Raw genomic sequence first — 26041 nt, forward strand, 5'->3', positions numbered from 1 at the left:
ATCCCATTCAAATATTCCACTTTCAAACTGTTCATTCAGCTCCTCAATCACATGCAAGCTAAGTGTTCCCACGTTTTCTGATTCAAAATGAACAAAATGTCATTCTTTCACATTCTTCAACATATTGAAACATTTCACCATCGACAGTTTCCAATCATCCTGGAAATTGAAACTTTACTTTTTTCTGTTTGGCATGCTAGTCTTTCAGGTATAAACTGCCGGGTGAAATGTTTAGTTATTAATGTATGCTGGGAGTCCATACTTGCCAACTTTGAGACCTCCGATTTCGGGAGGTGGGCGTGGTTGGGGGTGGGGTGTGGTTAAGAGGGGAGGAGTATATTTACAGCTAAAAAAGTGCAGATTGGATTTTAACCTATTTAAAACATGATATCAAAAATATATATTTATTGTGAGAAATCATTAAGATCAGTGTTTCCACAAAGATAAATATCATTAATTATTAATAATAACAAAGTTAAAGGTAAATTGAGCAAATTGGCTATTTCTGGTCATTTATTTAAGTGTGTATCAAACTGGTAGCCCTTCGCATTAATCAGTACCCAAGAAGTAGCTCTTGGTTTCAAAAAGGTTGGTGACCCCTTCCGTAGATGTTATTGTCACATATGCATGCACGGTAGATGGCAGTATTGTCCTGTTTAAGAGTGTCAAAACATTGCTGCTTACGACAGACGAACTGCTCTACGGTAGACGAAAACGTGACTGCTGTTGTTGTTTGTTGTTACCGCGCTGGGAGGACGTTAAATGAAACTGCCTAATAATAAACCCACATAAGAAACCAATTACTGGCCCTCGATCATTCTACAGTTATAACGTCATTAGGCAGACACACTGTTTATATTTTGGGAAAGCGAACGTGAAAACAGACTGTACTCACTCAGGTCCGCATGGAGCTGGAGGGGGGCGTGGCCTCCAGCTCCGCCTGAATTTCAGGAAAAAATTTGTCCCGGGAGGTTTTTGGGAGAGGCACTGAATTTCTGGAGTCCCCCGGAAAATCCAGGAGGGTTGGCAAGTACGGCTGGGACACACTTGAGGGTCAAATGTATATTTCACACATCCTTACTGTTACCATGTTAACTTCCTTTTTAACTCATTTTCTGGGTAAACGGCACACCCAGAACTCTTTATGTTGTTACCTGATGTCATCTGGTGGGGTTGGCATTGGCATTGCAAACTGTTTATGTTTCAGTTCAGTTTCTCAGCATTCACACACAAATTCTACCAACATTGTTTTATTTAGTCACACGTGACCAAATAACACCATTTTGGTCAATTTGTATTCAATGTACAGTATTTGTATAGTTTAGTAATGAATACCGACTTGTAAAATATATTTCTCCTAAAACTATTTTTGATTACAAGTGTCTCAAAGGGCTTCACAAACCACGATGACATCCCCTGACCTGAACCCACATCCGGGCAAGGAAAAACTCCAAAAGCCTCTTGCTGGGAAAAGAAGAAACCTTGGAAAGTGGCCTCAGATGCGGGGTTCTCCCTCCTGGTTGATACTGCAATGGAGGCCGAGCTGGTTCAAGTATTGAATTGTGACATGAAGAGATAATGTGAGAGTCCAGTCCATATGTAAGCCAGCAGAGGGTGCTAGAGGATCTTGCATGTAGACAAATCAAAAATGCAGAGACTTCACCAACTGAAGCAAATTGTTCAAGTTAAAGTACCAATTTTGTTACAATTTAAGAAGCATTTACACTATATTGCCAAAAGTATTTGGCCACCCATCCACATGATGAGAATTAGGTGTCCTAATTACTTGGCCCGGTGTATCAAATCAAGCACTCAGGCATGGAGACTGTTTCTACGAACATTTGTGAAAGAATGGGCCGCACTCTGTGATTTCCAGCGTGGAACTGTCATAGGATTCCACCTGCGCAACAAATACAGTCGTGAAATTTCCTCGCTCCTACATATTCTAAAGTCAACTTTATTATAAGAGAAGTGAAGAGTTTGGGGAACAACAGCAACTCAGCCATCAAGTTGAAACTAACAAGAGAAGGGTCGGCTGATGATGAAGTGCATAGTGCAAAGACTCTGCACAGTCAGTCGCTACAGGGCTCCAAACTTCCTGTGACTTTCCAATTAGCCCACGTACAGTACGCAGAGAGCTTCATGGGATGGATTTTCATGGCCGAGCAGCTGCATCTAAGCCATACATCACCAAGTCCAATGCAAAGCGCGGGATGCAGTGGTGTAAAGCACGTCGCCACTGGACTCTAAAGCAGTGGAGACGCCTTTTCTGGAGTGATGAATTACGCTTTTCCATCTGGCAAGCTGATGGACCAATCTGGGTTTGAACGCTACATTTCAGACTGTATTGTGCTGAGTGTCAAATTTGGTGGAAGAGTAATTATGGTGTGGGGTTGTTTTTCAGGAGTTGTGCTTTTCACAGTGAAAATAACTTTGAATGCTCCAGGATACCATAACAGTTTTGGACAATCACATGCTCCCAACCTTGTGGGAACAGTTTGGAGCAGGCCCCTCCCTCTTCCAACATGACTGTGCGCCAGTGCACAAAGCAAGGTCCATAAAGACATGGATGACAGAGTCTGGTGTGGATGAACTTGACTAGCCTGCACAGAGTCCTGACCTGAACCCGATAGAACACCAAAATCAGTGTGTGACCTCACCAATGCGCTTTTGGAAGAATGGTGGAAAATTCCCATAAACACACTCCACAACCTTGTGGACAGCCCTTCCCAGAAGGGTTGAAGTTGTAATAGCTGGAAAAAGTCATAAGAGTCTGGTGTGGATCAACTTGACTGGCCTGCACAGAGTCCTGACCTGAACCCGATAGAACACCAACATCAGTGTGTGACCTCACCAAAGCGATTTATGGTAAGAATGGTGGAAAATTCCTATAAACACAATCCGCAACCTTGTGGACAGCCCGGTTGAAACTGTAATAGCTGCAAAAGGTCATATTGAGCCCTATGGTTGAGGAATGGGATGGCACTTCAAGGCCATATGTGAGTTAAGGCAGGTGGCCAAATACTTTTGGCAATATAGTGTGTATTTTCCGCTAGATAGCGAAATTGATGTAAAACGTCAAAAGAATATTTGATGTTTAACATCTTGTTGGTGGATTTTAGACAAAGTATTGGTTTTTAAGACATTAATATTTTTCTTGTTTCAACATTGATTTATTCCCTGAAATGAAATGTCAGGAGTGTTTTTGTGAGCCCATAAAAGTGAGCATAAAGCGACGAAAGTTGCAGAGTCAACAGTGTCCAGAGTCCACCAGCTTGATGCTTAAGACCTTTTATGCCTTTTTTTCTTTTCTTTTCTTCCCGCAGTCATGGTCTCAGGAAAGACGGTGAAGCTCCTCGTCTACGAGCTGCTGCAGTTCGCCGCCCTGAGCGGCACCGTGCTGGTGGTCACGGAGAGGTTCGCCCGCCTCTTGAGCGAGGTGATGGGCGGCGACGACATGATCTACTGGCTGGTGGTGGCCGTCTCCGTCGCCTACCTGACCTCTGCCACCTTGCTGGTGTGGCTCCCCTTCAAGTATCACATCTTGAAGGGAAGGAGGTTGACGAAACGATGGTAAGAAAATGCTGACTCGGCAACACCTGTCCATCCGTTTTTCTACCGCGTGTCTCGGGGTCACTGGTGTCATTCCCAGCTGCATTCGGGCGTAAGGCGGGGTGGTTGCTTTTGCGGTTAAAGTATCGCAGCGTCGTGGTCAAAAGTGTCAATACACTTGTAAAGAACATAATGTCATGGCTGTATTAACTTTCCAATCATTTCTACAACTCTTACTTTATTTGCGATAGAGAGATCTGACCACAGAACTTTCCTCCAGAAGGTCTTATCTTTGTCCATGTGATGTCAGATGTAACAAAAATGGAGCTGTTTGGCCACAATACCCAGCAATATGTTTGGTGGAGAAAAGGTGAGGCCTTTAATCCCAGGAACACCACACCTACCGTCAAGCATGGTGGTGGTAGTATTATGCTCTGGGCCTGTTTTGCTGCCAATGGAACTGCTGCTTTAAATGGGACAATGAAAAAGGAGGATTAGCTCCAAATTATTCAGGACAAGTATCTCCAAAAAAAAAAGTATCTCCAAATGTGGCAAGAATATTTTTGCATTTTGCATACGTCACATAGACAAAGATAAGACCTTCTGGAGGAAAGTTCTGTGGTCAGATGAAACAAAAATGAAGCTGTTTGGCCACAATATATGTTTGGAGGAGAAAAGGTGAGGCCTTTAATTCCAGGGACACCACACCTACTGTCGTGCATGGTGGTGGTAGTACCAATGATTGTCACACACATACTAGATGTGGCGAAACTATTCTCTGCATTTGACCCATCACCCTTGATCACCCCCTGAGGTGAGGGGAGCAGTGTTATGCTCTGGGCCTGTTTTGCTGCCAATGGAACTGCTGCTTTACAGAGAGTAAACGGGTCAATGAAAAAGGAGGATTACCTAAAATCAGCCCGGAGGTTGGGTCTTGGGCACAGTTGGGTGTTCCAACAGGACAATAATAATAATGGATTAGATTTATATTGCGCTTTTCTATTGTTAGATACCCAAAGCGCTCACAGAGAAGTGGGAACCCATCATTCATTCACACGATGGTGGTGGTAAGCTACATCTGTAGCCACAGCTGCCCTGGGGTAGACTGACGGAAGCGTGGCTGCCAGTTTGCACCTACGGCCCCTCCGACCACCACCTATCCTTCATTCATCATTCATTCACCAGTGTGAGCGGCACCGGGGGCAAAGGGTGAAGTGTCCTGCCCAAGGACACAACGGCAGCGACTTGGATGTCAATAGGTGGGAAGCGAACCTGCAACCCTCAGGTTTCTGGCACGGCCGCTCTACCCACTACGCCATGACCCCAAACACAGGTCAAAATTCGTAAAGGAATGGCTAAATCAGGCTAGAATGAAGGTTTTAGAATGCGCTTCTCATAGTCCTGACTTAAAGGTGTGGACAATGCTGAAGAAACAAGTCCGTGTCAGAAAAGCGACACATTTAGCTGAACTGCACCAATTTTGCGGTGAAAAATGTAAGCAGAAGCTTGTGGATGGCTACCAAAAGCGCCTTATTGCAGTGAAACTTCCCAAGGGACATATAAGCAAATATTAACATTGCTCTATATATACTTTTGACCCGGCACATTTTCGGTAGAGCCATAATAAATTCATAAAAGAAGCAAACTTCATGAATGTTTTTTGTGAGCAACAAGTATGTGCTCCAATCACTACATCGCAAAAAAATAAGAGTTGTAGTAATAATTGGAAACTCAAGACAGCCATGACATTATGTTCTTTACAAGTGTGTATATACATATGTCTAGACATATATATGTATGTATACATATATGTATGTATAGATGCATATATGCATATGTATATACATATGTGTATATATACATACATGTGTATATAAAATATATACACTGTATATATGTGTGTATATATACATATATTATGTATATATACATATATACACACGTATACACAAATATATATATACACAATTTGTGTATGTGTGTGTATATATGTATATATATATATATATATGTGTGTGTGTATGTATATGTATATATATGTGTATATTTATATATGTGTTTATATATGCGTGTGTAAGTGTATATACAGTATATATATGTGTGTGCGTATGTATATACATATACAGTATATATATATGTGTGTGTGTGTATACATAGAATAGAACGGACTTTATTGTCATATTTGCATATAACGAGATTAAAGACTCCAATTTAAGGTGCGGTAGTGGGAACAAATATGGGGTAAAATGAATATCACAAGAGGTAATAAAGGAAAAGACTAACAATTGAAATAAACGGACTACTATCCAATAAAAATAATAAGCAATACTGTGCAATATACAAAACAAAACAAGAGTAATGTATTAATAATGACAATTAGTGTCGGACGTATTGCACTCGAAGGGTAATATTGCACAGTAGGGTCTTGGAGTAGGATATTGTATAGGGGTGAATAATTTATTATAAGTTTGAGTTCAGGATGGTGACATCTGTGGGAGAGAAGCTGTCTCTGAGCCTGTTTGTTCTGGCTCTGATGCACCTGCCCGATGGTAGCAGGTCGAACAGGTGGAAGCCAGGGTGTGTGCTGTCTTTGGTGATGTGTTTTGCTTTTTGCTATATATATATATATATATATATATATATATATATATTTATATATATATATATATGTATATATATATATGTGTGAGTGTATGTGTGTGTGTGTTTATATATGTGTATATGTGTATGTATATATATGTGTGTATATATCTTTATATGTATATGCGTATGTATATATATGTGTGTGTATATACTGTATATATATATATATATATATGTGTGTGCGTGTATATATATGTATATGTGTGTATGTATGTATGTATATATATATATACACCTATATATACTCATATTTATATATGTGTATATATATATATATATGTGTATATATATATATATATATATATATATATATATATATATATATATATATATATATATATATATATATATATATATATATATATGTCTTGATTGGATTATCCAGAGAATAGTGCTCGATACCGTGGTAGAGCGCAATATGTAGGTGTGGGAAAAAATCACAAGACTACTTCATCTCTACAGATCTGTTTCATGAGGGGTTCCCTCAATCATCAGGAGATTTCTCATTTCTCATCTCCTGATGATTGAGGGAACCCCTCATGAAACAGATCTGTAGAGATGAAGTAGTCTCGTGATTTTTTCCCACACCTACATATATATATATATATATATGACTTCTTTCATAGAACTCAGCCTGTTCAGCCCTAAAATCTAATCACTTGTATTTGAAAATCTAATAAAAATCCACCCATAACTTTTCGAGCCTTGTTTGTAATTTGCTCAGTTACATCCTAGCCAGCTCCAGTCGTCCCTCACTCACTTGTCTTGTCACCCCCAGGAGGCCAACATTCTTACTGCACGTCATCTTGTGCACCTTACCGTGCTTCGCCATTTTCATGGCCAGCTCGCAGGTAATGACTTCTTTATTTCTCTTTACTACTTCTGCAACACACGCTGGCACCGCAAGAAGGACAAAGGTCAAGTTTTGAAGTCCAAAGTCACGAGACCGAGTGAGCTATTCAGTAACCCACAATGTGACACGTTAAATAGTCAACTTACATTTAAATTGTACATCTATTTACTGTATTTTACCTTTAGATGTGTGAATGTTAGTCAGTGCAGTGCAACCAATGTTTGCTCTTACCTTCAATGCAGTAAGAGATCATATCTAGTTATGAATATTATTCATCGCCACTTAGACTCTTTGTGACCTTCAGGTGCAAGTCAACTCCAACCTGAGACTGGACCACTTTGCCGAGTTGCCCGTGTCCTTGGTTATGTTCAGCCTCATCTGCGTGGACCTGGTGGAGAGGATACGACCCTGCAGGCTGCTGGGACAAGGTCTATGAGAGTTGTGATTATAACATTTCACTATAATGCAACATCTGACTAAATGGCTAGCTGAAATTAATTGGCCAGGATTGGTTAGCACTAAACAAGGGTTTACTGTACTTTGTTAGGTTCGTATTACAAATATTATAATCATTTAAAAAGAGCCTCAATGATAGAAACGTTTTTTTTTACCCCCAGCCAAACAGCAAACCGGTGGCTATCATAAAGGAAAAAAAATAATAAGACATAACTTATTAGCATATCATTATATGAAAATTTGAGAAAAAATCAAATAATGAAAATTGTAAATATAATTTCAAAAATAAAAACGTTAAATACAAACCCAGTTTCCAGATGAGTTGGGAAATTGTGTTAGATGTAAATATAAACAGAATACAATGATTTGCAAATCCTTTTCAAGCCATATTCAATTGAATATGCTACAAAGACAACATATTTGATGTTCAAACTGATAAACATTTTTTTTGGGCAAATGATCATTAACTTTAGAATTTGATGCCAGCAACATGTGACAAAGAAGTTGTTTATCAAGAATGGGAAAGAATTCCAATTTCAAAGCTTCAACAATTAGTTTCCTCAGTTCCCAAATGTTTATTGAGTGTTGTTAAAAGAAAAGGTGATGTAACACAGTGGTGAACATGCCCTTTCCCAACTACTTTGGCACGTGTTGCAGCCATGAAATTCTTAGTTAATTTTTATTTGCTAAAAAAAAAATCAAGTTTGAGTTTGAACATAAATTATGTTGTGTTTGTAGTGCATTCAACTGAATATGGGCTGAAAATGATTTGCAAATCATTGTATTCTGTTTATATTTACATCTAACACAATTTCCCAACTCATATGGAAACAGGGTTTGTACAAAATTAAAACAATTTGGGCTGTCAAACAATCAACATTTATCATGATATTAATCACAGTTTACAAATGAATTAATCATATCTAATCATCACTTCAACCTCATTTTCACTGTTTTGTTTTGGTAGACCAGGGGTGTCAAACGTAGGGCGGAGTTGAAGTTGGAAAAGGGAAAGTTTGAATTTCCAGAATGGTGGAATGCGTTAATGGTGGAATGGCTTGAATGAGTTGAAGAATGTGGGAATTGTGGAAGTTTGAAAAATCGGCAATTGATTTTGAATGGGGAGAATGAAAAAAAAAAAAGGAATAATGGGAAATCCAGGAATTTTTTTTCATAATTGTTGAAGCAGAGCACACAATTCCTGAACAGGCTGAATATTTTGAAGTTGGAATAGTTTAAATCAGATGAAAAAATGTGGAAGTTGTGGAACTTTGAAGAATGTCTCATTGATTTAATTGGGAATTTCAGCAAAAATTGGGAATTTCGGGAAAAGCTGTAATTTTTTGGAAAATGATGAAAAAAAACATGAATTGTCCGAATGGGAGAAAATGGTTGATGTTGGAATTTTTAAAATTGGTCGAGAAATGTTGAAGTAGTAACTTGTAGAATTGAGAAATAGTATTACGGAATTCCTGGAATTTGGGGAAAAACGGGAATTTTTCTACTTTGAAAATAAACTTTGTTTTTTGTCCTGATTAAGAGGAATGTTTTGACGGTGGAACGGTTGAAATGTGTTGGAAAATGTGGAAGGAGTAGTCGCTAGAAAAAAGGGTGGAAATAGGGCTTTGGAAAAGCAGGAGTTCTGGAAAATCCTGGAATTATTTTGAAGTTAGAAAAGGGAAAATTAGAATTTCCCAAATTGTGGAATATGTTGAAGGTGGAATGGTTTGATTAGGTAGAAAAATGTGGAAAGAGTGGAAGTTTGGAAAAATGGCCAATTCATTTTTGAATGGGAAAAATGTCCCGGAAAACTTGGAATTCTAGGAAATCTGGGAATTTTTGGAATTTGTCAAGGGAAAGCCTGCGATTCCCGAATTGTGCTGAAAAGTTTGAAGTTGGAACGCTTTGAATCGGGTGAAAATTGTGGAAGCTAGATCGCGCCGAATTGTGGAGAGGAATAATAATAAATAGATGAATTTTTCTTTAGAAAACCTTATAATGGGAAATCCGGGAATTTTGTTTTTTTTTTAATTGTTGAAGTAGAGCAAACAATTCCTGAACAGGCCGAATATTATGAAGTTGGAACAGTTTGAATCAGATGACAAATGTGGAAGTTGTAGAACTTTAAAGAATCTCCCATTGATTTCAATGTGAATTTCAGCAAAAATTGGGAATTTCGGGAAAAGCGGTAATTTTTGGGAAAATGGTAAAAAAAAACAAAAAAACTTAATTGGTCCGAATGAGTTGAAATAGTTGGTGTTGGAATTTTTCAAATCGGTCGAGAAATGTTCAAGTAGTAACTTGTAGAATTGAGAAATAGTATCACGGAATTCCTGGAATTTGGGGAAAACTGGGAATTTTTCCAGTTCAAAAAACAACTTTGTTTTTTGTCCTGATTAAGACGAAATGTTTTGACGGTGGAACGGTTGAAATGTGTTGGAAAATGTGGAAGGAGTAGTCGCCAGAAAAAAAGGTGGAAATTCTGGAAAATCCTGGAATTTTTTTTAAATTGGAAAAGGGGAAGTTAGATTTCCAGAATGGTGGAATATGTTGAAGGTGGAATGGTTTGAATAAGTACAAAAATGTGGAAAGGGTGGAAGTTTGAAAAATGGCCAATTCATTTTTGAATGGGAAAAATGTCCTGGAAAACCTGGAATTCTGGGAAAACTGGGAATTTTTGGAATTTGTCAAGGGAAAGCCCGCCATTCCCGAATAGGGTTAAACAGTTTGACGTTGGAACGCTTTGAATCGGGTGAAAAATGTGGAAGGTAGAGCACGCCAAAATGTGGAGAAGAAGAAGTAGAGGAATAATAATAAAGAGATGAATTTTGGTGTAGAAAACCTTATTATGGGAAATCCCGGAATTTTTTTTTTTTTTTAGTTGTTGAAGTAGAGCAAACAATTCCTGAACAGGCTGAATATTTTGAACAGTTTGAATTAGATGACAAATGTAGAATTTGTGGAACTTTAAAGAATGTTCCATTGATTTCAAAGGGAATTTCAGCAAAAATTGGGAATTTCGGGAAAAGCGGTAATTTTTTGGAAAATGGTAAAAAAAAATAAAAACTTGAATGGTCCGAATGAGTTGAAATGGTTAGTGTTTGGGATTTTTCTAATCGGTCAAGAAATGTTGAAGTAGTAACTTGTAGAATTGAGAAATAGTATTACGGAATTCCTGAAATTTTCAAGTTAAAAAAAGGTGGAACGGTTGAAATGTGTTGGAAAATGTGGAAGTAGTCGCCAGAAAAAAGGGTGGAAATTGGGCTATGGAAAAGCAAGAATTCTAGAAAATCCTGGAATTTTTTTTAAATTGGAAAAGGAGAAGTTACATTTCCAGAATGATGGAATATGTTGAAGGTGGAATGGTTTGAATAAGTACAAAAATGTGGAAAGGGTGGAAGTTTGAAAAATAGCCAATTCATTTTTGAATGGGAAAAATGTCCCCTAAAACCTGGAATTCTGGCAAATCTGGGAATTTTTGGAATTTGTCAAGGGAAAGCCCGTCATTCCCGAATAGGCTGAACAGTTTGAAGTTGGAACTCTTTGAATCGGGTGAAAAATGTGGAACGTAGAGCACGCCAAAATGTGGAGAGGAATAATAATAAAGAGATGAATTTTGGTGTAGAAAACCTTATTGTGGGAAATCCGGGATTTTTTTTTTTTTAATTGTTGAAGTAGAGCAAAAAATTCCTGAACAGGCTGAATATTTTGAAGTTGGAACAGTGATCATATTATTATCATATACTTATATCTGCTGTCATTAGAAGCAGACAGTCTGGACCTGACCTTTGACCTGCCGGGTCCCATCCTGACCTACCTGGAACCAGTCAGTCACGTCTCCGGCCAGCCGCCGTCTGAGCAAGCCCAGCCAAGCGACGCCCCGGCGAGCCCAGCGGACCCCAAGAACCAGCCGGGGCCAGTCGCCCCCCGGAGGCTGCAGGGCGTGTCCGGGCGCTCCGTTGCCCCCGGCAACAAGACGTCCGGCGCCGCCTACTTGTACTCCTCCTCGCCATCACGCCGCTTCGCCGGCCCTCTGGGCTTCCTGCGGAGGAAAGACGTAAGGGCGGACGTGTTTGTGGATTGTTTCTTGTTCTGGTTCGATACCGTGGAGATGGTGCGGGTGTCGGGCCAGCCGGCGGTCTTCTTCTCCCCCTGGGTGTACCCCGTCTTGGTTCTGGCCCTCCTGTCCACGCTGCGCATGGCCCTGGTCCCTCACAGTCCCTGGTTGTCCTCGGCCGGCGTGGCCCTGCAGGAGCTGCCCTTCTTCGTCCTGCGCGTCGCCCTCATGGCCGCTTTCGGACTGGTGACGCCCGTCTTGTACCCGCTGAAGAACGCCCTGGTCGGCCTGGCCTTCTTCTACTTCACCGTCCTCACCAAGGTGAAAGTATTTAAGAGGCAGAGCATGTTTTGACCCGGAGGAGGAGGAGGACCTGTGGGACAAACTGAGGGTAAATATTACAATTATTGCCCATTTTTTGTACTATTTATTGACACACTTGAATAATGATGATGCGGCGCGGCTCGGTTGGTAGAGTTGGCCAGCAACTTGAGGGTTCCAGGTTCCTAGTCACTGCCGTTGTGCCCTTGGGCAAGACACTTTACCCACCTGCTCCCAGTGCCAACCACACTGCTTTAAATGTCACTTAGATATCTGGTTTCACTATGTAAAAGTGCTTTGAGTCACTAGAGAAAAGCGCTATGTAAATATAATTCCCTTCACTTCACTAATGATGATGTAACTCTTTCGTGTTAAAATACAGCAGAGGTCCTCTTTTTTTTTGTTTCACTTTAAGGGCCAATATTGTAAAAAATATATATACATATATTTAAATAAAAACAATAATTATGGTATAACTTACCAATCACATGACTGGAATTTGAACCCTGGTCACAACCCACGGAACTTTCCGCCCTCAGAATGTATAAATGTATTTGTGTGTGTATATATATATATATATATATATATATATATATATATATATATATATATATATATATATGTGTGTATCCATCCATTTTCTACTGCTTATTCCCTTTCGGGGTCGCGGGGGGCGCCGGCGCCTATCTCAGCTACAATCGGGCGGAAGGCGGGGTACACCCTAGACAAGTCGCCACCTCATCACAGGGCCAACACAGATAGACGGACAACATTCACACTCACATTCACACACTAGGGCCAATTTAGTGTTGCCAATCAACCTATCCCCAGGTGCATGTCTTTGGAATATATATGTATATATATACACACATATATATATATGTGTGTGTATGTATATACAGATACATATATGTGTGTATATATATATATATATATATATATATGTGTGTATGTGTATGTATGTACACATACATATTTATATACATGTATATATGTATATATTTGTATGTATATGTATATATGTATGTATATATGTATATAATGTATGTGTGTTTATATGTATATACACACATATGTATAATATATATAATGTTTATACGTATATATAATGTACAATGTATATATATAATGTGTATATACGTGTGTGTGTGTGCGTGTGTGTGTGTGTGTACACATGTTTCAGTTTCATTTGGGTATAGTTGTGTGAGCCATATAAAAGGCTATAAATATTAGTCTTCTATAGAAAATTCAACTCTGTTAGAGGTGGGAATATTTGGGCACCTCACGATTCCATTACGATTACTATTCAGGAGCTACGATTCCATTAAAAATCGATTATTAATGCATCTATAATGTATATATACTGATGCAGTTTTGTTTTTCTTGTCGTTTCACTACATACGTGTTAAAAAAAACTGCATTTGTAATTAGAAACAGTTACATTAATTTAATTAATTTAACCACCTCCAACCTACTAGGACAAACTAGCTACAAACAATGGGAGACCGGGCTTTCTGCTCCACAGCTCCCAGTCTGTGGAACGCTCTCCCTGACCACCTGAGGGCACCACAGACTGTAGATGCTTATAAAAAAAGGCTTAAAATCCCTTATTTGAAAAATAGCCTTTTTTTTTAGATAAATGAATACTAGTTCTAGCTATAAGGCTGTTCTAGTTTTTATTTACATTTATTTATTTTTATTTTTTTAATCCTCTAGCACTTTGAGGTTGTTCACTCAATGTAAAGTGCTTTTTACAAGTCAAATATATTATTTTTATTATTAATTAATTAATGGAAATGTGTGCAAAAATGGTACATGAGTACTCTAAAATAAAGAAGGAGCTGGTCTGATCTCTCGGCGAGGTGGCACACATTATTTACAATAACTACAGCGATTATTGAGTATTGACGTTTACTAATCGATTTTCATCCATGTCTGAATTGCCATGCATCTAAAAATCTGGACAATCAAACCAACACTTTCCCAAGTTCCACACCAAATTCCGGCTTTCCTGGAAATTCAAACGCTTCAATATTCAAACCATTCCAACCTTTTCAGTGTTTAAACGACAATATGAATACTTTTAGATATTCACGGAATGACTTTAAAAATGACTTTGCAGGGGAACAAAAAAGGCAAAGCTCTCAATTTACCGGTCGAGCTACATTCCCATCCTCACCTCTGGTCATGAGCTTTGGGTTATGACCGAAAGGATAAGATCACGGGTACAAGCGGCCCAAATGGGTTTCCTCTGCCTGGTGGCTGGGGCTCTCCCTTAGAGATTGGGTGAGAAGCTATGTAAGTAAAACGTAAAGCCGCTGCTCCTCCACATCGAGAGGAGCCAGATGAGGTGGTTCGGGCATCTGGTCAGGATGCCACTCGAGAGCCTCCCTAGGGAGGTCTCTAGGGCACGTCCGACCGGTAGTAGAAGACCCAGGACACATTGGGAAGACTATGTCTCCCGGCTGGCCTGGGAACGCCTCGCTGGACAAAGTGGCTGGGGAGAGGGAAACTGTGCTTCCCTGCTTGGGCTGCTGCCCCCGTGACCCGACCTCAAACAAGCAGAAGAAGATGAATGAATGGATGTGAACAAAAATGTGGTGGTCATCACTAGACCGCCGCAGCCACGCAGGAGAACAGGGTCAACAGGGCATAGACACAGATGGAGTGATGATGATGGCGAAGGAGGAGGAATCGTGTCGTGAAAATGAGGGAGTGGACGCGCATTTGAATTCAGGCTGTGTCCTGCAGCGCAAGCCCAGAGTTTTCTGCTGTGGCATGGCAACAGAAAGGGGGCGGGGTCTGCCGCAACAGCATCAGCCACACACACACACACACACACACACACACACACACACACACACACACACACGAACAGTGACTCAGGTAAGTTGTGACGTCCCTGACAGGAAGAGAGGAGCCTTGAAGGAGGGATGGAAGCCAGCATGGGTGGGGAGGAGGAGGAAGAAGTAAAAGGAGGCGGAGCTACAGAACCCCCCCCCATTCAGATCAATGTCAACACCCTGGATGATGCGGCGGGAGACTGCAGAGACACGGACGGGGGACGGACATACCAAAGACACCGGTGAAGGTGAAGCGGAAGATGAGGGAGGGCGTCCGCAGACCGCTTGTTCCAACTTCCTGTGAAGAACTTGGGAAGTCGCACCTGAAGGCGGAGAAGCCGTGAGGACGCAGGTGTGACAGGACACTGATGTCTTCATGTATTGCTGCGGGCTGGGAGACTGGCGGAGCGCGCAGACCGCCTGTGTAAGTGAGCGGCGCGGCATCACTCGGTTGCCATGGCAACCAATGTGCTTAATAGCAACCAGCTAAAGGAACATGCAACCTGCTGGATCTTCAGGGCTAAATCTTTGACTAATATTCCACAATATAGAAAGTTAACTCTTCAAGATTTCCACTTAAGTTTACTGCTATTATCCCTTTATTTGATATTTGATAACATATTAGTTTGATCTCAGTATGTCGACACTAGTATCATTTTTTTGGTTAAAAAAAAGAAGCGGCATTAACACCTAACTTTGTTTGCATTTAAAAGATAACAAAACAATTTATCAAAGAGTGGCTTTTTTAAATTTTAATATTTTTTCTTTTCCCATTATAACATGCCAGTGGCTCACTTACTGTGATGAGGCGGCGACTTGTCCAGGGTGTACGCCGCCTTCCACCCGAATGCAGCTGAGATAGGCTCCAGCACCCCTCGTGACCCCAAAAGGGACAAGCTGTAGAAAATGAAAAATATCAAACAGGCCCCCGCATACTTCAATTTTTCCGTGTGCGGCCCTCTGTGGAAAAAGTTTGGACACCCCTGCTGTAATTGGTAAAAAGCCTTTAGATGATGTCACTTCCGCTAAATTGCTTCCTGTTGGTTGACTTCCGGTATTAGTTTGAAAGCAAGTCATGCATGTTGCGGTCTTCTTTCGTCATTTCTGTTGCCATTCTACACAAAGCGGGAAAGAAGCAATGCCGTAAGTTGTCTTTAATAAGTTAACAACTTTTCAGACACGTTAAAAAAAAAAGTGTAATAGAGCCGATATGTTGAATATAATTGTCGAATTGGATACAATGTGTTCAAGTCATTCAGGCTGACGGGAGTCTCCCTCTGCTGGACATTTTTGGACATTGCCGTTACATTTGATTTACATTTATTTATTTACATTTAATATGTCATTGTAGAGCAGGGGTCAGCAACCTTTTTGAAACCAAGAGCTACTTCTTGGGTACTGATTAATGCGAAGGGCTATCAGTTTGATACACACTTAAATAAATTGCCAGAAATAGCCAATTTGCTCAATTTACCTTTAATAAATATATTTTTATATATACAAAAATGTGTATTTCTGTCTGTCATTCCGTCATACATTTTTTTCCTTTTTTGTAGAGAATAAATGATGAAAAAAAACATTTAATTGAACGGTTTAAAAGAAGAGAAAACAGGGAAAAAATTAAAATTAAATTTTGAAACATAGTTTATCTTCAATTTCGACTCTTTAAAATTCAAAATTCAACCGAAAAATATGAAGAGAAAAACTCGCTAATTGGAATCTTTTTGAAAAAATTAAAAAAAAGAATTTATGGACCATCATTAGTCATTTTTCCAGATTAAGATTAATTTTAGAATTTTGATGACATGTTTTAAATAGGTTAAAATCCAATCTGCACTTTGTTACAATTTATAACAAATTGGACCAAGCTATATTTTTAACAAAGACAAATCATTATTTCCAGAACAAACATTTTAAAAGAAATTCAAAATACTTTGAAATAAGATTTAAATTCGATTCTACAGATTTTCTAGATTTGTCAGAATAATTTTTTTGAAATTTATTCATAATAAGTTTGAAGAAATATTTCATAAATATTCTTTGTCGAAAAAACAGAAGCTTAAAATGAAGAATTAAATTAAAATGTATTTATTATTCTTTACACACACCAAAAAAATTACTTGAACATTGATTTAAATTGTCAGGGAAGAAGAATAAGAAATTTAAATTTAAAATGGTATATGTGTTTAAAAATCCTAAAATAATTTTTAAGGTTGTATTTTTTTCTCTAAAATTGTCTTTCTGAAAGTTAGAAGAAGCAAAGTAAAAAAATAAATGAATTTATTTAAACAAGTAAAGACCAAGTCTTTAAAATATTTTCTTGGATTTTCAAATTCTATTTGAGTTTTGTCTCTCTTAGAATTAAAAATGTCGAGCAAAGCGAGACAAGCTTGCTAATAAATAAATAAAATGTAAAAAATAGAGGCAGCTCACTGGTAAGTGCTGCTATTTGAGCTATTTTTAGAACAGGCCAGCGGGCGACTCATCTGGTCCTTACGGGCGACCTGGTGCCCGCGTTGGTGACCCCTGCTGTAGACAAATATGTACAGAACCAATAAGTGTGTTCGTGTCTCTTTGTTCTTTTCACTTTTTCACCATCTTGTCTATGAAGAATTGTCAAAAGTAAATGGTCAAACTTACAACGACGTTCTCTTCTTTGACTTCGGTTTGGCTTGGTGTTGAGTTGGCGTTTTTACACGTCTCATGAGAACACTGAAAGGGGCGTCCATGGTAACGTCTCTTGGATGTTCCAAAACCTGTATGTACCTTTCAGCATTAATGGTGCCTTCACAGATGTGTAAGTTACCCATGTCTTGTTCACTAATACACCCCCATACCATCACACATGTGTAAGTTACCCATGCCTTGTTCACTAATACACCCCCATACCATCACACATGTGTAAGTTACCCATGTCTTGTTCACTAATACACCCCCATACCATCACACATGTGTAAGTTACCCATGCCTTGTTCACTAATACACCCCCATACCATCACACATGTGTAAGTTACCCATGTCTTGTTCACTAATACACCCCCATACCATCACACATGTGTAAGTTACCCATGTCTTGTTCACTAATACACCCCCATACCATCACACATGTGTAAGTTACCCATGTCTTGTTCACTAATACACCCCCATACCATCACACATGTGTAAGTTACCCATGTCTTGTTCACTAATACACCCCCATACCATCACACATGTGTAAGTTACCCATGTCTTGTTCACTAATACACCCCCATACCATCACACATGTGTAAGTTACCCATGTCTTGGGCACTAATGCACCCCCATACCATCACACATGTGTAAGTTACCCATGTCTTGTTCACTAATACACCGCCATACCATCACACATGTGTAAGTTACCCATGTCTTGTTCACTAATACACCCCCATACCATCACACATGTGTAAGTTACCCATGTCTTGTTCACTAATACACCCCCATACCATCACACATGTGTAAGTTACCCATGTCTTGTTCACTAATACACCCCCATACCATCACACATGTGTAAGTTACCCATGTCTTGTTCACTAATACACCCCCATACCATCACACATGTGTAAGTTAGTCATGTCTTGTTCACTAATACACCCCCATACCATCACACATGTGTAAGTTACCCATGTCTTGTTCACTAATACACCCCCATACCATCACACATGTGTAAGTTACCCATGTCTTGTTCACTAATACACCCCCATACCATCACACATGTGTAAGTTACCCATGCCTTGGGCACTAATACACCCCCATACCATCACACATGTGTAAGTTACCCATGTCTTGTTCACTAATACACCCCCATACCATCACACATGTGTAAGTTACCCATGTCTTGGGCACTAATACACCCCCATACCATCACACATGTGTAAGTTACCCATGTCTTGTTCACTAATACACCCCAATACCATCACACATGTGTAAGTTACCCATGTCTTGTTCACTAATACACCCCCATACCATCACACATGTGTAAGTTACCCATGTCTTGTTCACTAATACACCCCCATACCATCACACATGTGTAAGTTAGTCATGTCTTGTTCACTAATACACCCCCATACCATCACACATGTGTAAGTTACCCATGTCTTGTTCACTAATACACCCCCATACCATCACACATGTGTAAGTTACCCATGCCTTGGGCACTAATACACCCCCATACCATCACACATGTGTAAGTTAGTCATGTCTTGTTCACTAATACACCCCCATACCATCACACATGTGTAAGTTACCCATGTCTTGTTCACTAATACACCGCCATACCATCACACATGTGTAAGTTACCCATGCCTTGTTCACTAATGCACCCCCATACCATCACACATGTGTAAGTTACCCATGTCTTGTTCACTAATACACCCCCATACCATCACACATGTGTAAGTTACCCATGCCTTGTTCACTAATACACCCCCATACCATCACACATGTGTAAGTTACCCATGTCTTGTTCACTAATACACCCCCATACCATCACACATGTGTAAGTTACCCATGTCTTGTTCACTAATACACCCCCATACCATCACACATGTGTAAGTTACCCATGTCTTGTTCACTAATACACCCCCATACCATCACACATGTGTAAGTTACCCATGTCTTGTTCACTAATACACCCCCATACCATCACACATGTGTAAGTTAGTCATGTCTTGTTCACTAATACACCCCCATACCATCACACATGTGTAAGTTACCCATGTCTTGTTCACTAATACACCCCCATACCATCACACATGTGTAAGTTACCCATGTCTTGTTCACTAATACACCCCCATACCATCACACATGTGTAAGTTACCCATGTCTTGTTCACTAATACACCCCCATACCATCACACATGTGTAAGTTACCCATGTCTTGTTCACTAATACACCCCCATACCATCACACATGTGTAAGTTACCCATGTCTTGTTCACTAATACACCCCCATACCATCACACATGTGTAAGTTACCCATGTCTTGTTCACTAATACACCCCCATACCATCACACATGCTGGCTTTTGAACTTTCACCCTAGAACAATCCGGATGGTTATTTTCCTCTTTGTTCCGGAGGACACCACGTCCACAGTTTCCAAATATAATTTGTATTGTGGACTCCTCAGACCACAGAACACTTTTCCACTTTGCATCAGTCCATCTTACAAACCCTGTTTCCATATGAGTTGGGAAATTGTGTTAGATGTAAATATAAACAGAATACAATGATTTGCAAATCCTTTTCAAGCCATATTCAGTTGAATATGCTACAAAGACAACATATTTGATGTTCAAACTCAAATACTTTATTTTTTTCTGAAAATACTAATTAACTTAGAATTTGATGCCAGTAACACGTGACAAAGAAATTGGGAAAGGTGGCAATAAATACTGATAAAGTTGAGGATTTTTCATCAAACACTTATTTGGAACATCCAACAGGTGTGCAGGCTAATTGGGAACAGGTGGGTGCCATGATTGGCTATAAAAGCAGCTTCCATGAAATGCTAAGTAATTCACAAACAAGGATGGGGTGAGGGTCACCAATTTGTAAGCAAATTGTCGAACAGTTTTAGAACAACATTTCTCAACGAGCTATTGCAAGGAATTTAGGGATTCTACCATCTATGGTCCGTAAAATCATCAAAAGGTTCAGAGAATCTGGCGAAATCACTGCACGTAAGCGATGATATTAAGGACTTTTGATCCCCAAGGCAGTACTGCACAAAAAACCCGACATCAGTGTGTAAAAGATATCACCACATGGGCTCAGGAACACTTCATAAAACCACTGTAAGTAGCTACATCTGTAAGTGCAAGTTAAAACTCTACTCCGCAAAGCAAAGCCCATTTATCAACAACACCCAGAAACGCTGCCGGCTTCGCTGGGCCAGAGCTCATCTAAGATGGACTGATGCAAAGTGGAAAAGTGTTTTGTGGTCTGATGAGTCCACACTTCAAATTATATTTGGAAACTGTGGACGTGGTGTCCTCCGGAACAAAGAGGAAAATAACCATCCGGAGTGTTATAGACGCAAAGTTCAAAAGCCAGCATCTGTGATGGTATGGGGGTGTATTAGTGCCCAAGGCATGGGTAACTTACACATCTGTGAAGGCACCATTAATGCTGGAAGGTACATACAGGTTGTGGAACAACATATGCTGCCATCTAAGCGCCGTCTTTTTCATGGACGCCCCTGCTTATTTCAGCAAGACAATGCCAAGCCACATTCAACACGTGTTAAAAAAAGACTGCATGTACTTTCCTGGCCCGCCTGCAGTCCAGACCTGTCTCCCATGGAAAATGTGTAGCGCATTATGAAGCGTAAAATACGACAGCGGAGACCCCGGATTGTTGAACGACTGAATGGGAAGAAATCCACTTTCAAAGCTTCAACAATTAGTTTCCTCAGTTCCCAAACGTTTATTGAGTGTTGTTAAAAGAAAAGGTGATGTAACACAGTGGTGAACATGCCCTTTCCCAACTACTTTGGCACATGTTGCAGCCATGAAATTTTAAGTTCATTATTATTTGCAAAAAAAACAAAGTTTATGAGTTTGAACATCAAATATGTTGTCTTTGTATTGCTTTCAATTATGCCATGCAAGTTTTAGACCAAGAAAACTCCTGTCTTGACCTCTTGCCATAATGTAGTTTTATACTTTTATTTTCAGCGTGAGGAATGTCAACACAGCAGCCGTTATGTCAATTGTGTAATCGAGGCTTGTATTTTGTTCTTGTTGACGTCATCCCCTTACGCCTGCTACTTTATTGCACAAAGTAGTTTAGGTGGAGGAGGCTTATCCTGTTTTTTTCTTTTTCTTTTCTGGAAAGGGATTAGGAAAAGAGGGCGTTTCTGAACTGACACTGTACTCTCTCATAAGTGCTAAAAAGCCTTGGGGCTGACCACTTGTCATTTTTTTGTAATTGTTGTTTAGATTTACATTAAGGGCTATTTTTAAATACATGAAAAATACCTTTTCACGTTCTTGATGATTTTGTTTTGACCAGAAATTTGGTGAGTCAGCATACATTTTAATATTTAATATATGTTTGCTAATATTATCCAAAGTTGATATATTTGTGGTAAGTCATAATGTGCTAATTTGTTATCAATTCTTTTTTACGGTATTTAACTGAGAAAACCATTTTAGAAAAAAATGTTATTTATTCCTTAAACAAATATATATATATATATATATATATATATATATATATATATATATATATATATATAAAAATGTTTACATTTATATTTTCTGACGTCATATCTTTTCATATTTATCATTGGTCTGTGTACGTTGTAGTTTCATTTCTGAAACGCGAATCAAAAAACAAAATTAAGGCCGTTTTTTGATTTTTATTATATATGACAGATTTTAAAACAAACAACGGGTTGATTTTCATTCAAATATCACAAAATGTGATATTTGATATCAGAACATTTTTTGTTCTGTTTTCCTTTCATAAATTTTTCTTTTTCCAGATAAACATCAAATATATGTTCATCCAAAATGCAAAAATGTGTGTTCATCCGTTTGATGACAAGTTAAACCGGAAGCAGAATTTTAGCTTTTCCTTTGCATTTAGCATCTTTTTAGCATAACGCTAACATCTTTGTTCAGCGGGAGTCCCATTGTCGTTTTTAAAAAGTGTCATTAAATAGCTTTCCAACGTTTGTCTCAGAAATGAAAATAGAAAAAAATGGTCCAAAACCTAAGCAAAACGGACCATCATTTAAAAAAAAAATTGTTTTACCTTGTTTAAGCTAATTTATTTTAATATATCTTTTAATCTTTTAATTTAATTAGTTCAATTAATTTTAAATGTAATTCATTTAATTTAATTTAAGACATGCACCTGGGGATAGGTTGATTGGCAACACTAAATGGTCCCTGGTGTGTGAATGTTGGCCCTGTGATAAGGTGGCGACTTGTCCAGGGTGTACGCCGCCTTCCGCCCGTTTATAGCTGCGATAGGCACCAACGCCCCCTGTTACCCCACAGGGAATAAGCGGCAGAAAATGGATGGATGGATGGATGGATAATTTAATTTAATTGTATTTAATTTAAATGTCATTAATTATGAATTATGATTTGCATTTAAACATTTGAACGGAATGTACACGGACCATCATTTTTTTTTTTACCTTGTTTAAGCCAATTTCTTTTAATATATATTTTAATCCTTTAATTGAATTAGTTTGATTAATTAAAAAAAAAGTTTTATACTTAATTTAACTTAATAATTAATTTAATTCAAATGTTATTAATTATGATTTGCATTTAAAAATTTGAACGGAAGGTACACGACAATCATTTTTTTTTACCCTGTTTTGGCTCATTTATTTTAACATAACTTTTAATCCTTTGATTTAATTAGTTTAATTAATTTTAAATGTAATTTATTAAATTTATTAATTGATTTGATTTAAATTTAATTAATTATGAATTGTGATTTGCACTTAAAAATGTGAAGGGAAGGTACACAAAACATCATTTTCTTTATCTTGTTTAAGCTAATGTATTTTAATATATCTTTTGATATTTTAATTTAGTTAGTTTAATTTGAAATTTAATCAATTTAATTTGATTATTGATTTAATTTAAATGTAATAAATTATGAATTATGATTTGCTTTTAAAAATGTGAACAGAAGGTACACGACCATAATTTTTTAAATCTTGTTTAAGCTAATTCATTTTAATATATATTTTAATCTTTTAATTTAATTAGTTTAATTCATTTTACATTTAATTTAATTTAATTCAACAATTAATTTGATTTAAATGTAATTAATTTAATTTGATTTAGTTAATTTCATCCATCCATCCATCCATTTACTACCGCTTATTCCCTTTGGGGTTGCGGGGGGGGCGCTGGTGCCTATCTCAGCTGCATTTGGCGGAAGGCGGGGTACACCCTGGACAAGTCGCCACCTCATCGCAGGGTCATAATTCATTTCAAATTTAATTAATTTAATTTAATCTTTTAATTCCAACAAATAATTCTGACAGGTCATTTTTATTTTATTTAAAACATTTTTTTATTTGAAACGAATTTTGACATGGACTTAAATGTGTAGGTGACAAGAAAATTGTTTTTGTATTACAAACCTCGTTGGGAAATTGTGTTAGATGTAAATATAAACAGAATACAATGATTTGCAAATCCTTTTCAAGCCATATTCAGTTGAATATGCTACAAAGACAACATATTTGATGTTCAAACTTTAGAATTTGATGCCAGCAACACGTGACAAAGAAGTTGGGAAAGGTGGCAATAAATACTGATAAAGTTGAGGAATGCTCATCAAACACTTATTTGGAACATCCCACAGGTGTGCAGGCTAATTGGGAACAGGTGGGTGCCATGATTGGCTATAAAAGCAGCTTCCATGAAATGCTAAGTCATTCACAAACAAGGATGGGGTGAGGGTCACCACTTTGTAAGTAAATTGTCGAACAGTTTTAGAACAACATTTCTCAACGAGCTATTGGAAGGAATTTAGGGATTTTACCATCTACGGTCCGTAAAATCATCAAAAGGTTCAGAGAATCTGGAGAAATCACTGCACGTAAGCGATGATATTACGGATCTTTGATCCCTCAGGCGGTACTGCATCAAAAACTGACATCAGTGTGTAAAGGATATCACCACATGGGCTCAGAAACACTTCGTAAAATCACTGTAAGTAACTACAGTTGGTCGTAACATCTGTAAGTGCAAGTTAAAACTCTACTATGCAAAGCCAAACCCATTTATGAACAATATCCTGAAACGCCACAGGCTTGGCTGGGCCCGAGTTCATCTAAGATGAACTGATGCAAAGCGGAAAGGTGTTCTGTGGTCTGACGAGTCCACATTTCAAATTATATTTGGAAACAGAGGACGTGGTGTCCTCCAGAACAAAGAGGAAAATAACCATTCGGATTGTTATAGCCGCAAAGTTCAAAAGCCAGTATCTGTGATGGTATGGGGGTGTATTAGTGCCCAAGGCATGGGTAACTTACACATGTGTGATGGTATGGGGGTGTATTAGTGGCCAAGGCATGGGTAACTTACACATGTGTGATGGTATGGGGGTGTATTAGTGAACAAGACATGACTAACTTACACATGTGTGATGGTATGGGGGTGTATTAGTGAACAAGACATGGGTAACTTACACATGTGTGATGGTATGGGGGTGTATTAGTGAACAAGACATGGGTAACTTACACATGTGTGATGGTATGGGGGTGTATTAGTGCCCAAGGCATGGGTAACTTACACATGTGTGATGGTATGGGGGTGTATTAGTGGCCAAGGCATGGGTAACTTACACATGTGTGATGGTATGGGGGTGTATTAGTGAACAAGACATGACTAACTTACACATGTGTGATGGTATGGGGGTGTATTAGTGAACAAGACATGGGTAACTTACACATGTGTGATGGTATGGGGGTGTATTAGTGAACAAGACATGGGTAACTTACACATGTGTGATGGTATGGGGGTGTATTAGTGAACAAGACATGACTAACTTACACATGTGTGATGGTATGGGGGTGTATTAGTGAACAAGACATGGGTAACTTACACATGTGTGATGGTATGGGGGTGTATTAGTGAACAAGACATGGGTAACTTACACATGTGTGATGGTATGGGGGTGTATTAGTGAACAAGGCATGGGTAACTTACACATGTGTGATGGTATGGGGGTGTATTAGTGAACAAGACATGGGTAACTTACACATGTGTGATGGTATGGGGGTGTATTAGTGAACAAGGCATGGGTAACTTACACATGTGTGATGGTATGGGGGTGTATTAGTGCCCAAGACATGGGTAACTTACACATGTGTGATGGTATGGGGGTGTATTAGTGGCCAAGGCATGGGTAACTTACACATGTGTGATGGTATGGGGGTGTATTAGTGAACAAGACATGACTAACTTACACATGTGTGATGGTATGGGGGTGTATTAGTGAACAAGACATGGGTAACTTACACATGTGTGATGGTATGGGGGTGTATTAGTGAACAAGACATGGGTAACTTACACATGTGTGATGGTATGGGGGTGTATTAGTGAACAAGACATGGGTAACTTACACATGTGTGATGGTATGGGGGTGTATTAGTGCCCAAGGCATGGGTAACTTACACATGTGTGATGGTATGGGGGTGTATTAGTGCCCAAGGCATGGGTAACTTACACATGTGTGATGGTATGGGGGTGTATTAGTGCCCAAGACATGGGTAACTTACACATGTGTGATGGTATGGGGGTGTATTAGTGAACAAGG

At 38.8% G+C, this 26041-nt stretch overlaps 2 protein-coding genes across 6 annotated transcripts in view; both read left to right on the plus strand.

Moving 5' to 3' along the window:
- Positions 1-2: 2 nt before the first annotated feature.
- On the plus strand, positions 3-12268 carry tmem236 (transmembrane protein 236). The gene is made up of 4 exons (XM_061921066.1): positions 3-3573; positions 6974-7046; positions 7353-7476; positions 11269-12268. The coding sequence occupies exons 1-4, from the start codon at positions 3329-3331 to the stop codon at positions 11913-11915; spliced, it is 1089 nt and encodes a 362-aa protein (XP_061777050.1). The 5' UTR covers positions 3-3328; the 3' UTR covers positions 11916-12268.
- A 3502-nt stretch (positions 12269-15770) lies between these two features.
- LOC133568879 (trichohyalin-like) overlaps positions 15771-26041 on the plus strand; it is an 85245-nt gene continuing 74974 nt past the window's right edge. For 4 of the 5 annotated variants that reach the window (XM_061921067.1, XM_061921070.1, XM_061921069.1 and 1 more), the window contains exon 1: positions 21608-21761. The gene's annotated coding sequence lies outside the window, so the exon portion shown is untranslated. Of the gene's footprint in view, positions 15869-21607; positions 21762-26041 lie in introns of those variants that run through there. The other variant, XM_061921068.1, reaches the window with a different exon arrangement.

This window comes from Nerophis ophidion, linkage group LG14 (assembly GCF_033978795.1).
Source record: "Nerophis ophidion isolate RoL-2023_Sa linkage group LG14, RoL_Noph_v1.0, whole genome shotgun sequence".
In the NCBI taxonomy this organism is placed as follows: Eukaryota; Metazoa; Chordata; class Actinopteri; order Syngnathiformes; family Syngnathidae; genus Nerophis; species Nerophis ophidion.

What these genes read in the sequence shown, in the direction of transcription:
- tmem236 (XM_061921066.1), top strand. Translation starts at nt 3,329, where the DNA reads ATGGTCTCAGGAAAGACGGTGAAGCTCCTCGTCTACGAGCTGCTGCAG. An exon ending in AGGAGGTTGACGAAACGATG is followed by an intron (nt 3,574 to 6,973) that starts GTAAGAAAATGC and finishes TGTCACCCCCAG; the next exon opens with GAGGCCAACATTCTTACTGC. An exon ending in TTTTCATGGCCAGCTCGCAG is followed by an intron (nt 7,047 to 7,352) that starts GTAATGACTTCT and finishes TGTGACCTTCAG; the next exon opens with GTGCAAGTCAACTCCAACCT.